We start from the raw sequence: 25,568 nt of genomic DNA on the forward strand, positions 1-25,568 counted from the left end.
ATGCATTCATATATTTGCTGTTGCTGAACCGTTAGAGAGGAAGTTGTGAATCTTATTTTTTATGAGTCCTCCTTCATTAACCTGAAATTCGTTCCCCCAAAAGTAAAGAACATCTTGCAGTTTTCAGCAGCACGTGAAACTTCTTCATTCAGGTTTTCAAACAGTTGGTAGAAGATCTCTTTACAATGGGGCTTTTCCGTTCAAAGACTGGCCCTGCCCCTTAACATGCCCTAAAAAAGTCACTTAATCAATCTTTCTCAAGCTCCACTTCCTCCTCTGTTGCAGGAGGTAATTATATCTCTATCCTTGGGTTGCAGCTAGGATTGAGTTAACCACCACGGAAAACGCTTTATAAACTGTACATTTTCTATGTAATCCCAAATCTTAGTATTCACCATACCAACGGAATGACACCCACTCAGGTTCTCCTAATTAGGAATCAGCCCTAAAACCATGTGGAACCTTTTCGGGATTTGATGGCGCCCGCCTCAGTGCTGGTGTCGCGGGTGCTCAGTGGACCCTTAGAGAGGGCAGGGAGCCTCTGGGCTTTCTCTCAGCCACAGAGGCCATCCCTAAAGAGGTGGTTCGCCATCCGAATCGCTGCGGGCCCATCGAAACCCAGACTGCGGGGCCCCGCCTCCCGCGTTTGATTCAGTAGATCCGGAGAGGGCCTGGGAATCTGCTTTCTAACAAGTTCCCTGGTGATGCTGAAGCTGCTGGTTCCCGGACCACACTTTGAGAACCCACGGCTCTAAAGCGTGGGAAAGCTGGGCAGATAGGTTTCCAGGGGGTTGCATGTGGGGGAAAGCTAAGCTCTACAAAAAAGCTTTATTCTCTCAAGTCATGCTTCAAAACACTTAATGGACATACAAACCACTCAGGGACTCTTGTTATACATGGATCTTGCTTCATTAGGTTTGGGGTGGGCTCATGATTCTGTTTCTGAAAGCACACAGGTGAAGCTTTTGCAGCTGGTCTGCTGACTATACTTTGAGTAACAAGGCTGAAAAGCACAGCTCATTTGATTTCTACTAAAAAGGAACAAGAAAAGCTGTTCCCTATTTATTCCTAAATATCTCACACTTCCTGCTTTCGGCCAATGTTCAGATTACTCGGATGGTGAGTTCAACCCTGCAGGAACCAAGGTATGTTTAGTTGTTTTGTTTTAATTACATTACTTGATAACAGATTTAAATGAGCTTACCAAAGTACATACGATGCAAAAAGATAGGGGATCAGTTTCTGCTCTGCATTCGTGGCTCTTGCCGACCCAAGAGACAAAATGCCTTCATGAGAGGAGTACTATTGACCCGTCATTTAAAATGCCTGGTGAATTAAATCATCACTCTCTCTTAACGTCACATAAAAAAAAAAGGTCATTCCTCAAAGTTTGCATTTTTTTGAGAGTTCATGGACATTTTAATAGTACTTTATTTAGGCATATACCATTTTTTTACTTACTGATTGGTTGCTAACATGAATTCAAACAAGTACGCAGTTGCTTTTATACCGCATCCAATCAGGATTTAAGACAGTTGCCATCCTCAAGTCTTAATCCTCAGAGAACAGCATCTCCAGGAGGTTGATCTGAAGACATTCAGATTCTACCAGTTTTTTAGGTGTTCCCTAGTTAAGTGGTGTAGGCAATGCAGTGACTTCCAAGTTTTTTTCTGAAGTCATTATTTGAGTCTTTCCAATAAGGTTTTTCTCCTACTTGGCAGTAAATGAACACACTTCCTTCACTAACCTGCTTCAGCCCCTCTCATACAACTGGTTCAGCCTGCACACGGTCCGGGCACCAGCCCTTCCTCCTAGTGTCCGTGGACACTGTAAAGTAAGTGGAAATGGTCTCTGCTCCACAGCCTGGCTGAACTCCTCAAAGCCAGTCACGCTCACCTACTCCTAGCGAGCCTCTGGGAGGCTGCACTGTGCACCGAGGGCGGGGTCCCCCCAAATTTTGCATTTTTGATTGGTGAGGGATGGAGGCAGAAGAACTATTTCAGAGGTAGAATTATTAAAATTTGTCAATGATGTAGATACATAAAAATAAGTTTTAAGAACGTGGCAAATTTCAAAGATTAATGGCCTTGATGAGATATTGCTTTCATCTAGAGAATAGGTGATTAGCAATGGGGAGCAGGTTTGGGGAGGATTAATAATGAACTATAATTAATACAGTTGGACTTGGTAAATTTGGGGCTCCTTGGGTTTTTCCAGTAAGAGGTTGCAAATATGGGAGTGTGGCTCATGGAAGCCAAGGGAGATGATTTCAAGGAAATGGGTGCAGCGGTTAACAACTGCCAAGTGCTTCCTGGTGTAATGATATGCGTGGATTGAATGATGGAATATGCACAATGATGAGCAGCCTCTGAAAAAGCAATTTTTGGTGAACAGTGATGTTAAAGCTCAGAGTTAAGGAGTGAGATGGTAGTGGTGGCAGCAAGGCACTGGAGGATTGGTCTCCTGTAAGTCACTCTTTCTAGAGAGTGGGAAATGGAAAGAGTGAGAGTTAATCTCACGCTGACACCGGAATCACCTGGTGAGCTTGTTATAACAGATCGCTGGGCTCCAGCTCAGAGCTCCTGATTCTGTAGTTCAGAGATGGAGCCTGAGAATCTGTGATTCTAATACGTTCCCAGGACTGATGCTGCTAGGTCCGCGGGGACTGCTGTTGGGAAATCATCGATTTAGAATTACTGATGTAGATCAGGTATTTGCAACCATGCACAGTTGATATTTTAAGCCAGATGATTCTTTGTTGTGTGGTGTTGTGCTGTCTTAGGCTTTATAGGATGTTTAACAACATATGTGGCCTCTACCCACTACATGCAAGTAGCACCCCCAACTTGTGACAACGAAACAGGTTTCTAGGCACTACCAAAATATCCCCCAAGGGTCAAAATTGCCCCCAGTTGGGAACCACTGCTTTAGATAATTTAACGCGTCTGAAAAACACTGTCTACAGATAAATCCAGAATATCTGAGGGAGTTTGGTCTGGAAAATAAGGATTCGCAGGAGACAGTGGAACAGAGCCTCCAGTGTAGTAAACTGTGCTCTTTGAAATTAAATTCCAGATTATGAGTGAGGGCTCAATTATTAGCTTTTAGTGAATTAACCCCAGAAAATCAACTTGGAACTAACTTCCACTATAATCCCAGGCTGTTTTCAGTTTTCTGCATCCTGGAGCCCTGAAAATCCTATCTGGTAAATTATCCCCATTCCATGAATGTGGCATTGTCTTCTACAATATAGGCTTCCTGGATCCCTGCCTCCGCTTTATTTAAGTGCCCTCAGTTACGACTTCCTTATTCTGAAGGCCCCGCCATTTGTTTGACAGAACAATGTTCTGTACCAGGTTAGCAAATTTAAATATTCCATGCCCAGAAATGTTGTTTTCTTTTGTTTCTTATTTGTGTCTTACGGGCAACATATGATTTTCTCTTGCTTTTTTATCCAATCTGACAATCCCTTCCCTTTGGTTGGGGTGTTTAGACCATTTATATATAATAATATTATTGTTAGAGGTTGTTTTAAATTTACCAACTTGCTCTCATCTGCTTGTTGTTCTTTCTCCTTTTTTTCTGCTACATTATTTGAAAATTAAATATTAAGATGAAGCATACCTGGGATAAAATTATCCATTTTGAGGTGAGCCATTCAGTTGCATTTACTACACTCACATGTTGTGCAGTCACTACCTCTGTGTAGTTCCAGAACATTTCAATCACCCCAAAAAATCCTTGACCCATTAAGTAGTTATTCTCCATTTCCCCTCTGTGAACCTTCAATTTACTTCCTGTTTCCGTTGAATTCCCTATTCTGGATAGTTCATACAAGTGGAATGATAGAATATGTGACCTTCTGTGTCTGACTCCTTTCACTTCACATAATGTTTTTGAGGTTCATCAACGCTGTAGTATTCCATTTAATGACTGAATATTATTCTGTGTATGGATGCACCCTGATTTGCTTATCTATTTGTTAGTGAATATTGTGGCTATTTCTTCCTTTTGCCTATTAGTGAATAGTGCTGCTATGAAAATTTGTGTACTAGTATTTGTTTAAATATCTGTCTTCAATACTTTGCATATATATGCAGAACTGGAATTTCTGGGTCATAGAGTGATTCTGTCTTTAACTTTTTGAGAAATTGCCAAACTGTTTTCCACAGTGGTTGTACCATTTACATTCTCACCAGCAACATCCAATTTCTCTATATCTTCACCAACACGTAACTTTCCATTTTCTTGATTATCACCAATTTAGTGGGTTTGAAGTGATATCGCATTGTGGTTTTATTTTTTTTTTATTTTTTAAATTTTTTATTTGAGAGAGAGAGAGAGAGAGAATGAGCATGGGGGTGGGGTCAGAGGGAGAAGTCAACTCCCTCTCGAGCATGGAGCCCAATGCAGGACTCAATCCCAGGACCCCAGGATCATGACCTGAGCCAAAGGCAGTCGCTTAACCAACTGAGCCACCCAGGCGCCCCACATTGTGGTTAAAACCACATTTTCCGAATGATTAATTGGGATACTGTGATTTATAATAAATAGATATTTGGTCTTCAGTCTGTTTCTGGCACAGAGCTCCTAAAACACTTTAAAATTCTTAAGTAATGAGAGGGATAAAGGTGTCTTTCGTTATGTTAATGAGATCACTTTTGGATCACATCTGAGGATAGGGGCTGGTTGCCGGGAGAACCCACAGTGTAATTAAAGGGTTGGAATGTTCCTTAGGGCTCATCCACCGATCTACAGGAAGGGGAGAGGGGCTGAAGGTTGAAACAATCACCAATGGCCAATGATTTAATTAAGCAGCCCATGTAATGAAGCCTTTTTAAAAACCCGAAAAGACTGAATTTAGTGAGCTTCCAGGTAGGTGACCACATGGAGGTGTTGGGAGAGTGGCAAGCCTGGAGAGGGAGGGCAAAGAAGCTCCATATCCTTTCCTCACACCTTCCCTATGCATTTCTTCCATCTAGTTGTTTTTGAGTTACATCCTTTTATAATAAACTGGTGAACTAGTTAAGTAAAATGTTTCTCTGAGTTCTGTGAGCTGCTCTAGCAAATTAGTCAAACCCAGGAGTGGATTGTGAGAACCTCTGATTTATAGCCAGTTGGTCAGAAGCACAGATAACAGGCTGGGCTTGCAACTTGTGTCTGATGTGAGGTTGGGAGGGTAGTCTTGTAGGACTGAACGCTTAACCTGTGGAATCTGATGTTTTCTCTGCGTAGATAGTGTCAGAATGAAGTTGAATTCTTGGACACCCTGCTGGTCTCCTAGAATTGTTTGTTGGTGTGGGGAACACCTTCCCCCCGCTCTCCCCCACACACACTGGAAATTAAGTCTCAGAATACCAAAAGACTAATTATGCTGAGCATTTTTTCATGTGCTTATTGTTATTCATATAGATTTTTTTTTTTTTTTTAGAAATGTCTATTCAAATCCATTACCCATCTTTTAATTGGGTTGTCTTGGTGAGTTATAAAAGTTCTTTACATATTCTGGATACTAGACCCTTATAAACAATTAGCAAATATTTTTTTCATTCTATGAGTTGTCTTTTCACTCTCGATTATGTCATTAATGTACAAAATGTTTTAATATTCATGAAGTCCATTTAATCTATTTTTTCTTTTATTACTCATGCTTTTGGTGTCATAGCTAAGAATATATTGCCACATATGAAGATCATGAAAATTTACCTGTATATTTTCGTCTCTGAGTTTTATGGTTTTAGCTCTCACATTTAGGTCATAGATCATGTTTTAGTGAATTTTTATAATGGTGTGAGGTATGAATCCAACTTCATTCTTTTCATGTGGATATCCAGTTGTCCTAACACCATTTATTGAAAATACTATTCTTTCCCCATTGAACAGTCTTAGAACCCTGGTCAAAAAGCAGTTGACCATAGCTATGGGTTTCCTTCTGGACTCTCAGTTTTGTTCCATCAGTCTGTATGTCTGTCCTTATGCCAGTACCACACTGTTTTGATTACTGTAGCTTTGTAGTAAGTTTTGAAAATGGGAAGTGTGAATCTTCCCACTTTGTTTTCATATTCAGGATCATTTTGCCTGTTCAGGGTTCCTTTAAATTTTATATCCGTTTGAGCATTGGTGTTCCAATTTCTCCAAAAAAAGTCATTGGAATTGTGATGGGATTGTACTGAATATACAGATCACTTTTGATAGTACTGCCATCTTAAAAACATCACACCTTTAATCCATAAACATAGGATGCCTTTCTATTTAATTAGGTCTTCTATTCATTCAGCAGTGTTTTCTACTTTCCAGTATACAAGACTTTACCTCCTTGGTTAAATTTATTCTTAGTTATTTTATTCTTTTGGATGCTATTATAAATGAAATTTTTTTTTAAATTTTCTTTTCATATTGTTCATTGCTGATGCATTAAAAAATCAACTGAGTTTTCAGGGTTAATCTTGTGGCCTGCAACTTTGCTAATTTGTTTACCAGCTTTAGTAGCTTTTCTGTAGATTCATGGGGTTTTCTATACAGAGGATCATGTCCTCTGCAAATACAGATAGTTTTACTTCTTCTTTTTCAGTACTTTTTATTTCTTGTCTAATTGCTTTAGCTAGAATATCCAGTAAAGTGTTAATTAATTCTTATTTTAAACCACCTTTGCATTCCTGACATAAATCCATCATGATGTATAATCTTTTTAATGCATTATTGGATATGATTTACTAGTATTTTGTTGAGGATTTTGCACCTATATTTATAAGGGATATTGGTCTATATTTTCTTATGATGTCTTTATCTAGTTTTGGTATCAGAACACTATTGGTCTCATAGAATGAGTTAAGAAGTGTTTCCTCATTTCTATTTCTTGGAAGAGTTTGAGAAGATTTCATGTCAATTCTTTAAATTTGGGTAGAGTTCACCAGTGAAGACATTTGATCTTGGACTTTTCTTTGCTAGCAGGTTTTGATTACTGCTTCAGTCTCTTTACTTGTCATAAGTCTGTTGAGATTTTCTTTCTTTTCTTGAGTTATTTTTGGTAATTTGTTTGTAGAAATGGGTCCATTTCATCTGGTTATCTAATTTGTTGGCATACAATTGTTTATAGTATTCTCTTATTTTCTATTTCTGTAAGGTTGGGATAATGTTCCACTTTCATTCCTGATTTTAGTTATTTGTGTCTCTTCTTTTTTTTTTTTTGTTAATCTAGCTAACTGTTCTTAAATTTTGATTTTTTTTCTTTCAAAAAATTTTTTTATTTTGTTGATTCTGTGTATTGTTTTTACTTTGTATTTTATTTATCTTTGCTTCAATCTTTATTTTCCTTATGCTAGCTTTGCGTTTAAATTGCACTTGCTTTTCTAGTTTTTTCAAGTAAATTTAGTTTTTTCATGTAAATTGATTTGAGATAGTCTCTTCTAGTATTTACTGGTGTTTACTGCAGTAAGTCCCTTTGAGCACTGCCTTTGCTGTGTCCCATGTTCATGAAAGGGAAGACTTAATATTAAGATGGCAATAATCTCCAAACTATTCTATTTACTAGTCTTACAGAATGAGTTGAAGAGTGTTTCCCTTTCCAATTATTTAAAGAGTTTAAAAATACTTGGTGTTAATTCTTCTTAAACATTTGGTAACCTTCACCACTGAAGCTAATTTGGGCATTGGCTTTCTATTGTGGAAAATTTTTGATTATTAGTTCAATCTATTTACTTGCAATTGGTATATTCAGATTACCTATTTCTTTTTGATTCAGTTTCAGTAGTTTGTGTCTAAGACTCTGTCCATATGATCTAGGTTATCTTACTTGTTGGTATAAAATAGTTCAGAGTATTCTCTTCTAATCCTTTATATGTCTGTAAGGTCAGTGATATGTCCCCTCTTTCACTTTGATTTTATTAATTTATTTTTTTCTTGTTCAGCCTAGCTAAATGTTCATAAATTTTGTTCATCTTATCAAAGAACCAACTTTTAGTTTCATTGATTTTCTATAGTATTTTTCTGTTCATTTTTGTTCTCAAATCTTTATTTCCTTCTTATTGTGATTTAATTTGCTCTTTTTAGAATTTTATAAGGTTGAAGTTTACATTATTGATTTGACCTCTTTCTTCCTTTTTAATATAGGCATTTACAAATAGAAATGTCCCATATGCAATGCTTTAGCTGTATCCCGTAAGTTTGGACATGTTGAGTTTTCATTTTTATCAATCTCAAAATACTAATTTTTCCATGGTTTCTTCTTTCAGCCATTGATTATGAGCATGTTGTTTAATTTCCATATATTTGTAAATTTCCCTCTGTTACTGATTTCTAATTTCATTCCATTGTGGTTGAATAACATATTTTTTATAATTTCAATATTTTTACATTTATTGATATTGTTTTATGGCCCAACTTATGGTTTGCCAACATCTCTGTGCACTTGAGAAAAATGTCCATGCCCAATGTGTTTGTTATTGGGTAGACTGTTCTACAAATGCATGTTAGGTCTGTTTGGTTTATAGAATTTTTCAAGTCTTCTAGTTCCTTGTTGATCTTAAGTCTGTATTTTTTATCTTTTTGAAGCTTTATCCTTGTGTTCCTCAGACTGGATGATCACAACTGACTCCTTTTCAAGTTGATGGATTCTTTCTCCTACCAGCTCAGATCTGCTGTTGAATATCTTAGTGAATTTTTCATTTTATTTATTTATTTTTTTAAAAAGATTTTATTTATTTATTCATGAGAGACACAGAGAGAGAGGCAGAGGGAGAAGCAGGCTCCCAAGGAGCAGGGAGCCCGACGTGGGACTCGATCCCAGGACCCTGGGATCATGACCTGAGCCGAAGGCAGACGCTTAACCATCTGAGCCACCCAGGTGCCCAGTGAATTTTTCATTTTAGTAATAGTACTTATTATATTCAGAATTTCTGTTCTTTTAAAATATTTGTCTATTTATTGATATTCTCTATTTGTTGAGACCCAGACATTTTTTGAAAGAAAAACACTGGAATTTAGTAAATTTTTGTGAATGTAGATCTTGCAACCATGGAACTTTAGTCCTACTAACAGTGAATGTTGACAGAGCTAGAGGCTCCATGCTCCTCTGTGTATTAGCATTAAGCCCTTCTTACTCAAAGTGGGCCCCAGAACTTGGTGGGCATCACCTGGGAGCTGGTTAGAAATATAGAATCTCAAGTCCCACTCCAAATACACTGAATCAGAAGCTGATTTTTGACAAGACCTTCAGGTGATTCCCATGCTCATCAGAGTTTGAAAAGTGGTGGGCCCAAAGTCCTGGAACCCACCATGCTTTCAGAGCCTTCAAGGTACCACATACTATTTTTCATAATGGTAATTTTGCATTTATTTTATATGACTTGATAAATGTCCATCTTCCTCTCTAGATTGCAACCCCACAAAGGGAAGTCTGCTTACTGTTGTACACCAGAGTCATGCACATAGTAAGTGATATAAAATCTGTCAAGTAAATCAGTGAACTGGACCCTGGAATCTCATTGTTATCTGCTTCCTCCAACCCCAAATCTCAAGTAGGTTTCAGAAGAGGGTTATCTTCTTAGTTAACATACTCAGAAAACCTGAGTTTTCTTGGATCTCCTAAGGATCATTAGGGAGCATCTCTGAAATAAGGAAATGTATCTTTGAGATAAGGAAACTAGTTTTCCTTAACCTTTTGTTTAAAGTATGTATTTACCCAAAATTTGAGTTTCCCATCTGATAAGTGTTCTCTATTAGAAAGAAGCCATTGAGCATATTTTTTTATAATCCTGCAGGAGAACAATTTTTTTTTTTTTTTGCAGATTTTTTTATAGAAGTATAGTTGAAACACAATGTGATATTAGTTTCAGGTGTACACCAGTGATTTTGACAGTTCTGTGTGTTATGCTATGCTCATCACAAGTGTACCTACCTTCTGTCACCATACAACACTATTATAATACCATTGACTATATTCCCTATGCTATACCTTTTACCCTCATAATTTATTCATTCTGTAACTGGAAGTCTGTGTCTCCCACTCCCCTTCACCCACCTTGCCCATTCTTGCCTTTCCTCTGGCAACCGTCACTTCTCTGTATTTATGGGTCTGATTTGGCTTTTTGTTTGTTTATTCATTTGTTTTTTAGAGTCCACATATAAGTGAAATCATTGTATTTGTCTTTTATTTCACTTAGCATAATACCCTCTAGGTTCATTCATGTTGTTTTAAATTGCAAGACCCTATTATGGCTCAGTAATATTCCATTATATGTACGTGTGTATGTGAATCCATTTGTCTTTATCCTTTCATCTATCCATGGACACTTGGGCTGCTTCCATATCTTTACTATTATAAATAATGATACAATAAACATAGGGGTGCACCTATCTGCCACCCCATGTCTTTTTATTGGAGTATTTAGACCATTTACACTTAAAGTAATTATTTATAGGTGTTATTGCCATTTTGTTAATTGTTTTCTGGTTGTTTTTATAGTTCTCCTATGTTCCTTTTTTCTTCTCGTTCTCTTTCCTTGTGATTGAGTTTCTGTAGTGTTATGCTTGGCTTTCTTTCTTTGTGTATCTATTATAGGTGTTGGGTTTGTAGGTTACCATGAGGTTCATATATAGCATCCTAAGTATATTGCATTCTATATTAAATTGATGGTCACTTAAGTTCAAACACATTCTAAAAAAAATTCTTTTCTACTACCTCCTCCATGTTTTATATATGTGTTGTCATATTTTATATCTTTTTATTCATAATTTTCTTCTAATTATGGCCTTTTCCACTTAAAGATGTCCCTTTATTTCTTATAAGGGGTCAGCTTAGTGGTAATGAACTCCTTTAACTTTTATTTTTCTGGGAAACTCTCTCTCCTTCATTCTGTATGATAACCTTGCTGGGTAGAGTATTCTTGGTTGTAGGTTTTTTCCTCTCAGTGCTTGAATATATCATGCCACTCTCTTTTGCCCTGCAAAGTTTCTGCTGAAAAAGAACAGCCTTATAGGGTTTCCCTCATATGTAAGTTTCTGCTTTTCTCTTGCTACTTTTAAAATTCTTTCTATTATCTTGGATGTTTAATTATTAGGTATTGTGGTGTGGACCTCCTTAGGTTCATCTTGTTTGGAACTCTGTGCTTCCTGAACCTGGATGCCCATTTCCTTCCCTAGGTTAGGGAAGTTTTCAGCTGTTATTTCTTCAAATAAGTTTTGTGGCCCTTCTCTTCTGCCTTTTCTTCTGGGACCCCTCTAATGCAAATGTTTGTTTGCTTGATGTTGTCCAGGAGATCCCTTAACCTATCCTTATTTTAAAAATTCTTTTTATTTTTTGCTGTTCAGCTTGGGTGCTTTCCATTACTGTCTTCCAGAACACTGTTCTGCATTTGCTAGCCTACCGTTGATTCCCTCTAGTGTATTTTTTATTCAATTATTGTATTCAATTCTGATTAGTTCTTTTTTACATTTTATATTTTTGTTGAAATTCTCACTGAGTTCTTCCACTCTTCTCTCCAGTCCAGTGAGCATCTTTATGATCATTACTTTAAACTCTTTATCTGGAATATGGCTTATCTCCATTTCATTTACTTTTGGGGGGGGGGTTGTCTTGTTTTTTTCATTTGGACCGTATTCCTCTGTCTCCACATTTTGCTTGACTTTCTGTGTTTATTTCTCTATAAATTAAGCATAACAGCTACTTCTAAACTTGAAGGATTGGTTTGTGTATGGTCATCCCCTGTGTAAACTGTGTGTTTGGCAAGTTTGGCTGGCTGGAACTGTGGCTGGCTTGGGCTGGGAGGTCCCTGGTGGGATGGCCGGAGCTGAAGTGGGCATGGGCTGGGGGAGGTCCTAGGGCTCTCCACACAGAGAGCATGCTGGCAGGGTAGCTGAAGCTGAAGTGGGTGCAAGCCAGTGTGTCCTGAGGGTTTCTGCAGAGAGCTCCCTCACAGGGCAGCTGGAGCTGAGGTGCAGTGTGGGCCATAGGGTCTTGAGGTGCTCCATGCATGGGCACCCTAACAAGTTGTCTGGGGCTGCAGTGGTATAGACCTGGAGTGTTCTGGGCTGCATTTTACCTGTTACTTTGGTGAGACAGCTGGAGCTGTAGTGAATGCTGACCAGGTGTGTCCCATTGTGTGCTGTCCTGTGCTGTGCTGGGGCTGCCTCAGTGTGGAGCTGCTGGGGCTGGTGTGGGCTAGGGGTCCAGGGCTCCTGATATGGGAAGCTGGCTTGAGCACCTGGATTGCTTTCATCCATGCTATCGAGGTGGATGGGGAAGGTAAGCCATGGCCCTCACCAGCCCCTCTGACCAGTGGAAAGTTCCAGCAGCTCTCCTACTATTTGGCAGCATTCTAAGGCTGGATCTTTTGTTCTTTTTATTTTGTTTTTATTTAAATTCCAGTTAATGTACACTGTAATATTAGTTTCACATGTAAAATTTGGTGATTCAACACTTATATACAACACCTGGTGCTCATCAAGCAAGTGGCCTCCTAATCCCCATCACCTATTTCACCCATCCCCCCCACCCATCTCCTCTCTAACCATCAGCTTGTCTATAGTTAAGGGTCTGTTTTTGAGTTTTCCTTTCTTCCTCCCCATGATTGTTTCTTAAATTCCACATATGAGTGAAATCATATGGTCTTTCTTTCTCTGACTTATTTCACTTAGCATAATACCCTCTAGCTCCACCCATGTCATTGCAAATGGCAAGATTTCATTCTTTTTTTGATGGCTGAGTAATATTCCTTTGTGTGTGTGTATATATATATATATATACACACACACACACACCACATCTTCTTTATCCATTCCTCAGTTGATGGACATTTGGGCTCTTTCCATAACTGGGCTATTGTAGATAAACCTCAGGGTGCACATATCTCTTCGAACTAGTACTTTTGTATTCTTTGGGTAAATACCTAGTACTGTAACTGCTGGATCATAGGGTAGTTCTATTTTTAACTTTTTGAGGAGTCTCCATACTGTTTTCCAGAGTGGCTGCACCAGTTTGCATTCCCACCAACAGTGTAAGAGGGTTCCCCCTTCTCTGCATCCTTGGCTAGGGCTGCATCTTTGATATACTAGTTGCCTTGTAAACTACAGTGTTTCTTCTTTGCCCTGGGACAGGAAAATTTGTTCAGGGTCCCCCAGTACTATTACTCCTCACTGCAGTTTGCAGTGCCAGAGAGGGGGGTTCCTTTCATTGCCTTGTAAGGAGGACAAACTTTTAATCCTGCATGATTTCATTAGGTTCGTTTCCTTATAGTTGTTTTCTCCATCAGGAAAGGCTATTAGAATATGAGTAAACTACTATAAGTTAACAAAACCAACACTAGTAAAAGACTTTTCACTTAGAATTCATATATATTCATATATTCTAGCTTGTCCTGCCTTCCCATGAAAGGACTTGAGGCTATTGTTTACAACTAAGGGAGATACAAGAAAACAAAGCAATTTGCCAAGGTATGACACGTTGCTACAGTGATCCTCTGATCTCTTTCCCTGGGCAGGCTGATAAAAGGGTCTCCCCTATTTCATAGCCTAGAAAGCATCCTGTTGTGGGCAACAGTTTTGTTCCCAGTCTCCCAAGAAGTAAAAGGTGGTTCTACAATATTCAAACTACTCCAATATTCTCCCAATCAAAAACAAAACAAAACTGAAAACAGTAAGAGACAACAGGCAACATTAACAGTGCTTTTATTTACAAAGAATTATTTTTACTTGGCTGTTTGGAAAACCACTAACATTTTCACTTTAGAAAACATTAAATAATAAACAAGATGTTATACAGTACTTTGGATAACTTCTGTCAGTTTAGTGCAATGTAGTATTGGCACCTAAAAGTGACCTTTTCAATTATTTTCCCCTTTCCTCTTCAGTTGTGCAGTTATAGGACCACAAAGGAAATGAATCACTAAAAATGGATCTAAAGCCCTACTGCCTGGCCCTTACTCGAAGGCTCACTGCTTTACATCCTGCTCCGGTCCTGCCTCCACCCAGTTAAATGACAAAAGATATTCTGTTGTAACTATTTTCAAAAAAAAAAAATTTACAATTTTGTGGAACTTGGGAGATTCCAATTGATAAAGTGAATTACAGTGGCAACGATCCAGACAGTGGTGTTGAGCAGGGAACTCTTTCTCAGTGGCCAAGTTGTCACACACATTGTAGAGAGAATGCACCAGATAAAAAGCTCTCTAACCTCTGTTCCTTACTATGGTCTCTTTTAAAACCTAAAATATCCACTGAGCAAGTGAAAGGCTATACCTTTACCAAGAAAAAAAAAAATGAACCCTACCACATTAGGATATTAAGATACTAAAATACACGTCCATCATACTCTTTTAAGAATACGGTTTTTTTTTTTTTTCCTGTTTTAATCCTGCTAGGTTTGCCATAGAGAGGTCTTTTAGTGAGCTCTGCTCTTGGTGGGCTTTTCCCCTTTTGATTCTCCTCCATTAGGGGCCAAAAGGTAAATGCCTAAAAAAGACTGTGGCGTCGTCCAAATGACTCCGTTCTGAAGATTTTCATTACATAATAATAGGATTAAAACATCTTTCGGAAGATTCTGTTAACTCTACCTTGACATAAGAACATCTTTAACCATCTTAAATAGACAGATTTTCATCTAATTTTTTAAAAGCCTCAAAAAGAGAGAGGAGAGAGGGAGGGAGGGAGAGGGAGATTCACTTTTTTTCTTAAACAAAGGATTCTAATTTAACAATTGTCCCTGCCAGGAAATGCCCCCTCGCACTCCAGTCTAAGCCTGTTTCCTCTTGTTCTATTCTTAGCACATATGGAGAAGAGCTGGTCACCATCCTCTCTGTACCAACCATCCATACACTGGAAAACCAGCAATGGTTTGCCCCTCAGTCTTCTCTTCGCCACGCTGGATAATCCCAGTTCCTTTACTTTTTCATCATAGATCTTTTTTTCCAACCCTTTAATCATCTTTGTGATTCCTGGCAAAAACAGCAGAAAATATTTTGATTAATCAGAAATGAAGAAAAGCCTCATGAGTAAGTTGCCATAAAAGTCGTGTATTTTTTAATATGAAGGTAAAATATCCAGGGAGGAAATGTAGTTAGGGGTTCCTAGATCCTAGAATTCCAATCTTGTCCTCTTGCTCTGACGTGTTTGTGAATCCAACAAAATGCCTCCAAGCACAGGACTTGCTTCCAATCCCGTTCTGACAAGACAGCACATAGTTATGAGCTAGACCTGCCTAAATGTATATATGGACTTAAAAATTAGTATGAAAAATCTGTTTCAACAGACCTTCCCCCATGCTTCCCCTCGCCCTTCCAGAAACAGCATCTTTTCTCTGAAACAACCAGAGCTTTTACAGAGCTTTTTACAGATTACCAGAGAGAGCCATGTTATTGTAAAAACTGTTGGTTTTAAAGTATAACCTGAAACAGTGAGGGTTGTATATGGTAACTGCAGCTTCCTGTCTACCTGAATGGTTCACTATCCTTTTACAGTGATCAGACTCAAGGCTGTGAAAAACTTCATCCCTCCGCTATCACACCTGACATCTCTTCCGATTTTCTCTTGCTGCCAAAATAAAGTCATGGCACTGGATGACCTTTCACTGGGTAGTTTTTAATCTAAGAGATCCCAAGCTGCCTTTTCCCTTGCAACTAGAGTCTGTAAATATTAGGAACACGTAACTACTTAATATCAATAGCACATTTACACAAAACACACTACTAACGAGGGATTACGTGCCCACCCTACATAATTGTTTTAAAAAAAAATACAGATAATGAGAATAAATGCATCTTGATATGTTACCCTTCTTTTATAAAGTGAATGGCAGTAAAAGTCAGAGTTCAGGTCAGGCCCGAGCTAACAAGTGAAGGGGAGAAACCAATTTCACAAGCACATTGTACAACATAGCTTAGGGGAAGTCAATACTACTCATGGTACAACACTGAACAGATAAGAGAATGGCCATTTGCATGCATTTCTTTTGAAAACTTCTCCCACAATTTGCTACTAGGAACACCCCGTAACCAGGACAAAGAATGGCACACGTGCCCAAGGCCTTCCTAAAAGAGCCGTAGCCTGGAAGGTAACACCCAAAGCTGGCTTGGATGCGCCCACAGGCGCCCCTTGTATTTCAAGGAGGGTGTCACTGTTCATTGGAATTGCACAAAAGCAGGCCACGAGGTGTGGGTCACCCACCAGACTTTCTCCTGACCCACTGACCCATTCTTCTCCTAGGCCTGATAAGAGGGAGGAGAGGACAGGAGGTGAAGATTGGAAAAAGAAAAGAGCAACAGGGGAATTCATTGCTAGTTCGGGTGTTGCTCGCGTTCTTCAGAGCAATGGCCTTTTCTCAGGCTCACATCATCCAATCCAATCTCCCCAGTGTGGCCACGCCTTTTTTCACCTCTGAAGATGACCTGGGGAGAGAATGCACACACCAGTCAAGCCTCCTCTGCCCCTTCCCAATGCCCGCTTGTTTCGCAAAATAAAGGCAAACTTTCCCCCAAACCAAATAGTGAACTTACTCAACAGAAGGAAAGACTAGAACATAACCAGTGTCACCCAAGGCTTGCCTTTTGGTAAAAACTCAAATCATCAGTAAACTATTAATCAGACCACATCACTCAGAAGCAGTTATTCTTTAAAAAAAAGCCATTCTGAACGACAGACTACCTCAATTTAGGAATGCTTATGAAGTGGACACTTTGCCAAAGATTACCAAGGTTAGAAGTAAAAAAAAAAAAAAAAAAGAGAGATGGAATATAAAGATGTAGAAATAAGAGCCGAAGATCTGGAAGATCATAATCATGCAGCCTATCCTAGACATTTGCTCTTTTTTCATTGGGTTAAGCTGGCTTTGTTGCCTAAAATGGATTTGAACCGGACACCACAATCCAATCACAGTGTTGTTTTACTTATGTAAAGTACAAACACTTTCTTGTATTTTTATCTTCTTTAGAGCATCCTTGCTCTTTTAAAAACCGAAACCTTTCTATGCTGTAATTTGAAATGACTTTATTTTTCCAAACAATATTTTTTTCAAAGGGTAAAACAAATCTAAGACAGATAAAAGCTGTATTAATGGAGTCTATCCCTTTTAACATAGTTTCTAGAAACCATACCTATAGTCATAGATGCAGAATCTCCTAATAGCAAGTTTTATTAATATGAGCATAAATATGCATTTCCAAATACATTATTTCGATGGGATGCTACAGATCATTTTATTGCTACCTATGACTTGATTACTTAAGATAAAATTTATATATCCAATCAAAGCTTTTCCCACATCCTGTCCTGAATAGGACTTCCCAAGCATATTGTTCTCGGTTTCCACCCAAGGCTGCTTAACTATGATCTCTGAGGCAAAGTTAGACTTTAAAGAAATATTTCAAAAAAAAAAAAACCAAAAAACACTTAGGGTAACTCTGAAAAGTAAAGGCATTGCAGAAAAAGGAAAAGCAGGTACAGTTAAGCTCACCATCTCTACCCTTTCAAGTTGTTACCTTTTTCTTTTTTAATTCCTGATTTTTTTTTCCATTAAAAATAGGGGCTTTTCACCAGCACTGGGGGAGAGTGGTGGTAGTCATAGGTTGCAACGAAGAATGTCAGAAGCAGCAAAAAGGGATTATAGGAAGAGGCAAAGAACAGAGTTCTCATTTCCAGAAAAACACAAACCTTTGTGCCTGAATGCATGAAGAGAACAAGGCTTCTTCTGATTCAGATCTCAGAGTTCTCCTATTAAAGGAAAACTTCCCAGGCTCTGCCCCCTTTGCAGTTCTACTTACGCTCTTGACGTCAGCCCCTCGCAAGGTGATCTGTGTGTGCCTCCAGCCATGGCCACCATTTCTTCCCCACAGGGCTGCTCCGTGGGCACTGTGTTTTCTCACAAACACCTGGAGCGCGCCGGAGCGCAGCCCCGTCACCTTGTGCCTGAACGACAGGCACAGGTCCCCTGAATGCATGAGGTGGCCGAGAGGTAGCACCAAGCGAGCGGCCTTTCCCCCTGGGCCTTTGGCTCCCGACACTGTCAGATACTGTCCACCTGGAATGGGAAAAGCAGGGCTGTGTGTGTACGTGCCGACATCCCTGTCTAGCACCAACAGCATGGATGGCAGGTTTACTTTGAATAAACTGCAACCTGGGATGGTCATTTGTACAGAATACCAGATTTGGGGAGAAAAATAGGTCTTATTTCTAGGCCTCCCTTAAATTCTGTGATTTGTGTTTACAGAAAATACTTGGCTCATGGAGAGTGCAAATTATGCCCAGGATGCGATAATGAGTAATCCTAACACTATGACCATTTCCTGTTGAATATGATCAGACATACACAGGCAGACACAAGCTCGCCATCCTCACCAGTGTATGATTATGTTGTCAAACTGGCTGGCTGGTTGACTCTAAGTTGCCAGGGAGAATTTTCTATGTGGATAATTAACCCCCAGGCAGTAGAGCAGATGGTAGTCTAAAGGGGCACTAGATAGTTTTGTTCTTTCTTCTCTCTCTTTTTTTTTAATCTCTAAAGCAAGAAGCGTCCTTTGGAAAGGTCAGTTTGCCATGTTTCTCACACTGGAGTACCCCTGGCCCCAAGAAGATGCAGAGGTGTTCTGGACACCTCTACATCTTTCTGGAGCATCAATTTTATTTGTAGGTAAGCAGTTTAAGACACTTTTACATCAAATCTATAACATTATATATAATTAATATATAAATTATTACATATACATGTACACAAAACATTAAGGAAAACTTGCACTTTGGACAGGTCACTTTGATGATGTCCTCAGATCCCTAGGGCTGCAGGGTTTGCTTCCCCCTATTGTTAGAGTAACCGCCACGGCCACTGAGAAGTGGGGGTTGGGGTGGCCCCTTCTCAAGAGAGGAAAAGTTGCAAGTAGTATTTTGAAACTCAGTCCATGTGCAAATGACACTCCCCCCAGCTGTTTTACTACAGCCAACTGAAAAACAACACTGTTTCAGCACTGAATTATCCCTAAGAAATATGTGGTTGGAATGTTGAACACCTGTACCTGTTTTGGTAGAAATGCTACTTATTTCTCAGTTAAAAGATACACCATCCTTTCTTTCTTATGCTTACTCTGTGTAAGACATGATAATTTGGGGGATGTCCTATTCTTCAAGTGACTTCTCTACTGAGTCCCCTCTGAGTATTCAAAGGACCAAATCGGTGATTTGTGTATAGTCCGCCTGTGCCAGGCTCATTAGCCTCCCTCAGGAGCATCTTTAGCCCTGCTAACAAGTCTTCGAAGGGAACACTCGTTCGGCTTGTTTTGCAGCTGCAGAAGCAGAGACTTGCAGAGGGGAAGGCACCCAAGATGTCACCCTGCCAGTGAGGGGCAGGGTAATGTTTTGAGCTCAGAACTGCCTGACCACCTATTCAGCCCTTGCTGCTCTCAAACTGGAATCACGGGTTGAAGGGTTTCTGTCCCCCAGGAGACCGTGAACTTGTTGATGTCAGAACCAACCTTTCCCCCAAACCACCTCATTTTATATCCTAGCCTATGTAGGGCTTTGATGTCATTTGTTGAATAAAAGATGTTCTAAGAATATGGCAAAAAAACCTGCAGGGCAATAGGTCCTTGAGGCATGTACTTGACTCACTGAAAACACACACAGAATTTATCCTCCTCCCCAACCTGTGCCCCATCAAATTCATCCGAACAATATTTTGGGCCAAAACATTTAGATGGGGCTTAAATGTCTCCCCATAAGTCAGCTTTGAATCATCACAGGTATTTGGGTTAAGACTAAGATATACGGTTATTACAATTAACCTGAAAGTTTTGAGAAAACAAAACAAGGATTACCTTGAGACCCTGTGGAACGTACACTAATATCGTTATGCCAGACACGGCCTGCAGACAACCTAACAAACCAAGGCATCCTAATGAGAGCCAAATAGTCCTGTTGTATAGGTATTTAACTAAAATGTAAATCATGATAAATGAGGCTATAAATGCTCTTTCTCTATGGGGCTGCTCTGTGGGCACCAGATTTTTGTTTTACCATAGAGAATTCTTTCCCTTTTTAATCGAAGGAAATGGTACGTGGGTGGAATAGTAGCTAAGGGGAAAAACTGATCTAGTACCCCAAACAAGTTACCTATTAAACAAAATAAAAATTTTATTTCAGATTCCAAAATACTGGTTTAAATATAAAATTACATTAAATATTTTCATGGTTTCAGTTTAAAGCTTCATAATATCTAGTTTTTGGGTTTTTTTTGTAGCATTTTTTTTTTGCAAACAAAACAAAACAAAAACAAAAACAAAAAACCCAAAACTTGCCAGAAAGTTAGGTGATAAAATTTATTTATTTTTAACTCTGTACTGGTTTGTGCCTTTACAATTTCAATTAACGAAGAGAACATAATGTCCATTACTTTACCTGTTAACTGTGTGGTCATAAAAATGAGGGGGAGTTTTGCAGTGATTTTTTTTCTTCTATTTTTTGGCCTAGCTGAGAAATCAGCCCAGGTAGAACTAAGATCATTATGGTTTGCTGGTATTTACCTCTCAAATGCAAAGAGCTTAATTTTTTGTTTTTTAAGGGGAAGTAATACAGTAATGTCCACTGCAGGAAAAAAGAGAGAAATAGAAAAGCATAAAGGAAATTTAAATATGTCATGATCCCAAAAACCAGAGATAATTACTAACATTTTAACTTCTGAACTTCTCCTATGTAAATACATGAACACTAATGCACATGAATATGAACATTATTTCCAGTGTAATAACTTGTTTTCATTAAATATATCAGCCATTTTTCATAGCTCCAAGTATGCCATTAATAATTTAACCAATTTCTTATTGAAGTTTCCAAATTTTCACTTTTTATTTTGTAATTTCAAGTTTTTATTTAAATTCCAGTTAGGTAACATATAGTGTAATATTAGTTTAAGGAATAGAGTTTAGTGATTCATCACTTACATATAACACCCAATGCTCATCACAAGTGCCCTCCAAATTTTTACTTTTTTAAGATAAAAGTACCATAAAAAAGTGAGACAAGCAAAAAAATAGTCGCAAAACATGAAAAGGACTAAATTCCCTTTTTAAATAAAGAACTGTACAAATCAATAATAAAAATAATAAAAATACACAAAATAAAGGGCAGCATAGAAAAAGATTACTTAAATATATGAAAAGATGGCCAAATTTTCACAGTGAGAGAAAATCAAATTAAAATTAAAAGGCAATGCCTTTTCACCTATAAGCTTAGCAAGGATAAAAAAAATAGTTTAATAAGATCTATTGGGGATGGTTCTTAAATATTACTGGTGAGAGCATAAATTGCTACAACTCTTATGAAGGTCAATTGAGAAAACTATCAAATTCAAAATGCCCATTCCCTTTGACCTAGCAATTCCACATCCAGGAATTTATCCTACATTCAAGCAGATATGAAATGATACATGTACAAGGCTATTCACCGTTCTGCTGAAATGTGCCTCATTGGCACATCTGGATGTGGATGGCGGGTTAAACACAATGTGGTACATCTAAAAAGGAATGGAGTAATAGCCATAAAGAAGAGTAAGGTTGTTCTGTATGTACTGATGCAGGACAATCTCCAACAACAATGGCTAATACTATTTTAATGGTAACTGTGGGCCAGGCACTGCTTTAAATGCTTTACATACATTTAATAGACACTATTCTCTCCATTTCAATACCCTGCTCAAGGTCAAAGCTAGCGCATGGTAGCTCTAGGTTTCAGCCCAAGCCTTCTGGCTTCAAAGTCCACGTGTGTGTTAACTCTTATAAGATATAATCTTTAAGTGACAAAAGCAAGGTACAGAGCAGGGGACTATTGTGTAGAAAAATGTATCATCTCTGGAAAGATAACCAAGAAACTGGTTGCATCTGGGGATCTGGGGAGGGTGACTAGGAGCCAGGGCTGGGGGCGGAAGCCTTTATTTTCACTGTTGAGTTTTCCATTTATGTGTATTTCAAAATAATGTTTAATGCTGCAATAGACATACCGGCATGTAGGAGCTGGCTTGGTCGCTATATATTTTAAAGTGAATACCTTGTAGCTATCAGTAGCAGACACAGCACTGAGTCCGTTTCCTTCAACCCTGATCCCCAGAGATCAGGGTTTCAGGAAAAGGGCCCCCGGGGTCCAGCCTTGACATTTACAGAAGGCTGCGTCTTCAGGGTGTCACCACATCTGTCAGCAGCGCCATCTTTCATCTCTTAGAGGCACATATTAATTTCACTATCTCACAATGAAGTTCAAGACCGAATGGGATAAAACCTAATGAGCACCAGGAAAGCAGCTAGCAAATCAATGTACTCTGCAGGTGTTTCCCAAAGTTTTAAGTTTATTAGCATGAGAATATCTGCATAAGAAATGCACATTAAAAATCAGTCGTAATTGTGGAAATCCAAACATACGTTCCTTTACAAATGGTACAGTCTAGATAGAAAAAAAGTTAGCTTGGTAATTAGATAATACACAGAAATAATTAAATTGGTTCTATTCTTCTCTAGTCTTTTTTTTTTAAAGTTTTTTTTTTTTTAAAGATTTTATTTATTTATTCATGAGAGACAGAGAGAGAGAGAGAGGCAGAGGGAGAAGCAGGCTCGCAAGGAGCAGAGAGTCCGATGCGGGACTCGATCCCAGGACCCTGGGATCATGACCTGAGCCAAAGGCAGACGCTTAACCATCTGAGCCACCCAGGCGCCCTCTTCTCTAGTCTTAGCATGGGATATACACACACTCACATCCCTGAACTTCCTAGAAGAAAAATAGGCATTTTTCATAATAAGCCTTATTAGTATTTTTCCATCAGTATCTGGTTAGAATTCCCCAACATACTCTAAAAAGCTCCTCCGCAATTCCAGCCTGACATACGCCATGCAGTCCTACCCCATCTTCCCCTCTGCCATCCTTTGGTCCTCCCATCCGCTTCCCAAGCTAGAGCCCGGCTGCTCAGTTTGGGAAGACCTGGGAGCATTCCATTCTGAGTCAGAGGCTCTCAGAGGTGGTGTAGCAGATTTTCTAATCCAACACTTACCCAATGCTCAAAACAACATCTTGCTACATGTCACCCAAATGCCTCCACCAACAGAGAGCTCCCTATTTCCAAGTCATCCTGTTCTCTTTAGACAGCTCTGACGATTGGCAAGTTCTGAGAGTGAACCAAAATTGATCTCCCTATAGCTTTTACCTACTGATCTGATTTCTCATCCCCTTGTGGTTCCAGAATAACTGTGATAGATGTTGTCGGTCAAATATCTGAAGAGCAGTCTTGCTCCATTATTTCTTTTCCGAGCTGAACATTCTGGTTTCTTTACTTGTTTTCCCACAGGCTTTGAGATACCTTTCCATCTAGGTCGTGTTCTTGGGAGTGACCTACAATTATCTCTGTTCTTCTCAGACCAGAAAGAACCCACCAAAGTGGATTTGCCATTCTGGAAGAAATACCCTATTTCTATGGAAATGACCTAACTTTTTGGCAGTGATGACACAGGTTTCACTCAAACTGAGTAATTACTCGCTAAAATGTTAAAGGCTTTCACCCCTCTTGTTTAACTTCCTCTCGCATCCTAGCTATCAACAGAAGGGAAGAGGGGAAGCGACACAAGCAAAGAAAGAATGGCCCCCCCTTAGGGGCCAGAGACCATCATCAGGAGCTACCCAGTCACACAAACAGCCACCACCTCCTTTCAATTTGTTCTATGCTATCATCGCCAAATGACTGTTTCACATTTTTTGGTCTACCATTCTAATTTCCAATCACTTCTTTCTAGCAGAGGGCAAGTGGAACTTGGATCACCACAAATGTAAACATTTACATATGTAATGAATAATACAAAGTGTTAAAATACAAACCTGGTTCTACAACAGAATACGGAAATTTTAAAAATCAAGAATTTTACATGGATTTTCTACACTGGATGCCTCTGTGGAAGTATAATGAGGTCCTCTGAGTTTAGCATGAATAGCTCTCACCAATGTACCTTACTCGAAAGAGTTATTCATCATGACCATGAACAACGTTCACTATTCTATCCTACGTGACTGTCAAAGATGCTTCATCCTGTAGCCAACGACTTCAGGTCAGTGGTCAGTCAAATCTACAGGCCTGAGATCTGCTAAGCAGACAGTACACACAAGCGTAGGGGGGAGGCCACACAAAGTACAGGAAGGCCTAGATATGAAGTCCATTCTTTAGCTTTGTGGCCTTAGGAAAGGTATACAACCTCTGGGCCTCATTATTGCATCACAGGGTGGGTGAGAGGATTAAACTGAACCAATAGGATGATGAATGAGTCAGGACTACTGTAGATATTAAATAAATGGTTTCTCTCTTATCCACAGATATCTGTGACATTAATAATAATGTCCTCCTCAGAGTCAAGCTTAAATGAGAGGAACCTCACTGTGTGTATGGGGGGGCCCACTAAAATTTATTTTATATCTAAGAAATCTAAAAACCCATTTGAACTTACTGAATATTCATATTTTTAAAAGCTTACCTCAAATTTTCATTTTTTTTAAGATTTCGGAGAGCATGCGTGTGCATGAGTGGGGGGAGGGGCAGAGGGAGAGGGAGACAAGCAGACTCCCCTCTGAGTGGGGAGTCCAACGTGGGGCTCGATCCCAGGACCCCGAGACCATAAAGAGCCAAAATCCAGAGTCAGACACTTAACTGACTGAGCCACCTAGGTGCCCTCAAATTTTGATTTTTAAAAATCTGTTCTATTTTCACCTTAGGGAGATCTAATAAATATATTTTTGGGCTAATTTTTTTAATAATTCTGTACCCACAACGTGCAACAAGGACTAATACCATAGGTATCTCCAAGGAGCATTTAGGCATACAACAAAATCTACATTTTAACAAGGCCCCTAGCTGATCTGTATGCACCCTGAAGTTTAAGAACTGGTTTAACAGAGCATATCTTCCCTCAAGTTAACTTTTATATGTTTTGTGCTCTATTTATATACCTGAGATGCTATTCAAGAACTAGGCTTTTAAAACAAAAAACACTTTTTCTTCATGTCTTGTATCTTTCATTCTTAAGTCTAGAACCAGGAGTATAAAAGGAAGAAAACAAATTTAACTCCTCACCCTCCCATTAAATTGGCCCCACCCATAAAAGATTTAATTACTGTGGGGAGGAAAAAAACCAACAACAACGTGTAACTTTGCTTTCTGAAACAAGATGACAAAACATCTTGTAAGCACTGAAACACTATGTCAGTAGGAAGCATACAATTTAAAAGTCTGTTAATTTTCCAAGGAACTATGTCTAAATCTACTTCTCTAATAACATTCTCCTGTGGAATAAATGGTGGTAATTTATAACTAATTTCTCCAGCATCTAAGTTAGGTGGAAATTTTTTTCCAGAGAAATATTCAAAACTTCACAGAAACTTCCAGTGTCTCTTTCTGCTATGTGTCACATCTTTTTAAAAAAGGACAAAGTTGAGAAAACAACTGGGGATGACAACCAGGGCTGGTGTTATATTATTTCTGTCATGCCTGGGAATGGGGCACAACAAATAACTCAAATTCTCTGTTAGAATGAGCCTAAAGGTTTTACTTAGAAACTAGATGGTCTTTTTTTTTT

The 25,568-nt window shown here is 38.9% G+C and overlaps 1 protein-coding gene and 1 pseudogene across 2 annotated transcripts in view; both read right to left on the reverse strand.

The window, feature by feature from the left end:
- Positions 1-1,551: 1,551 nt before the first annotated feature.
- On the reverse strand, positions 1,552-12,219 carry LOC102745813 (thioredoxin domain-containing protein 17 pseudogene; annotated as a pseudogene).
- Positions 12,220-13,645: 1,426 nt separating this feature from the next.
- Positions 13,646-25,568, reverse strand: part of NPNT (nephronectin) — a 77,197-nt gene continuing 65,274 nt past the window's right edge. For both annotated transcript variants that reach the window (XM_081812032.1, XM_081812031.1), the window contains 2 exons: positions 17,748-18,004; positions 13,646-16,376 (listed from right to left, as the gene is read on the reverse strand). In XM_081812032.1, coding sequence (XP_081668158.1) covers positions 16,266-16,376; positions 17,748-18,004 — 368 coding nt within the window. In that variant the 3' untranslated portion in view covers positions 13,646-16,265. The remainder of the gene's footprint in view (positions 16,377-17,747; positions 18,005-25,568) is intronic.

Source organism: Leptonychotes weddellii, chromosome 2 (assembly GCF_054177405.1).
Source record: "Leptonychotes weddellii isolate Sample4059 chromosome 2, ASM5417740v2, whole genome shotgun sequence".
Lineage (NCBI taxonomy): Eukaryota > Metazoa > Chordata > Mammalia > Carnivora > Phocidae > Leptonychotes > Leptonychotes weddellii.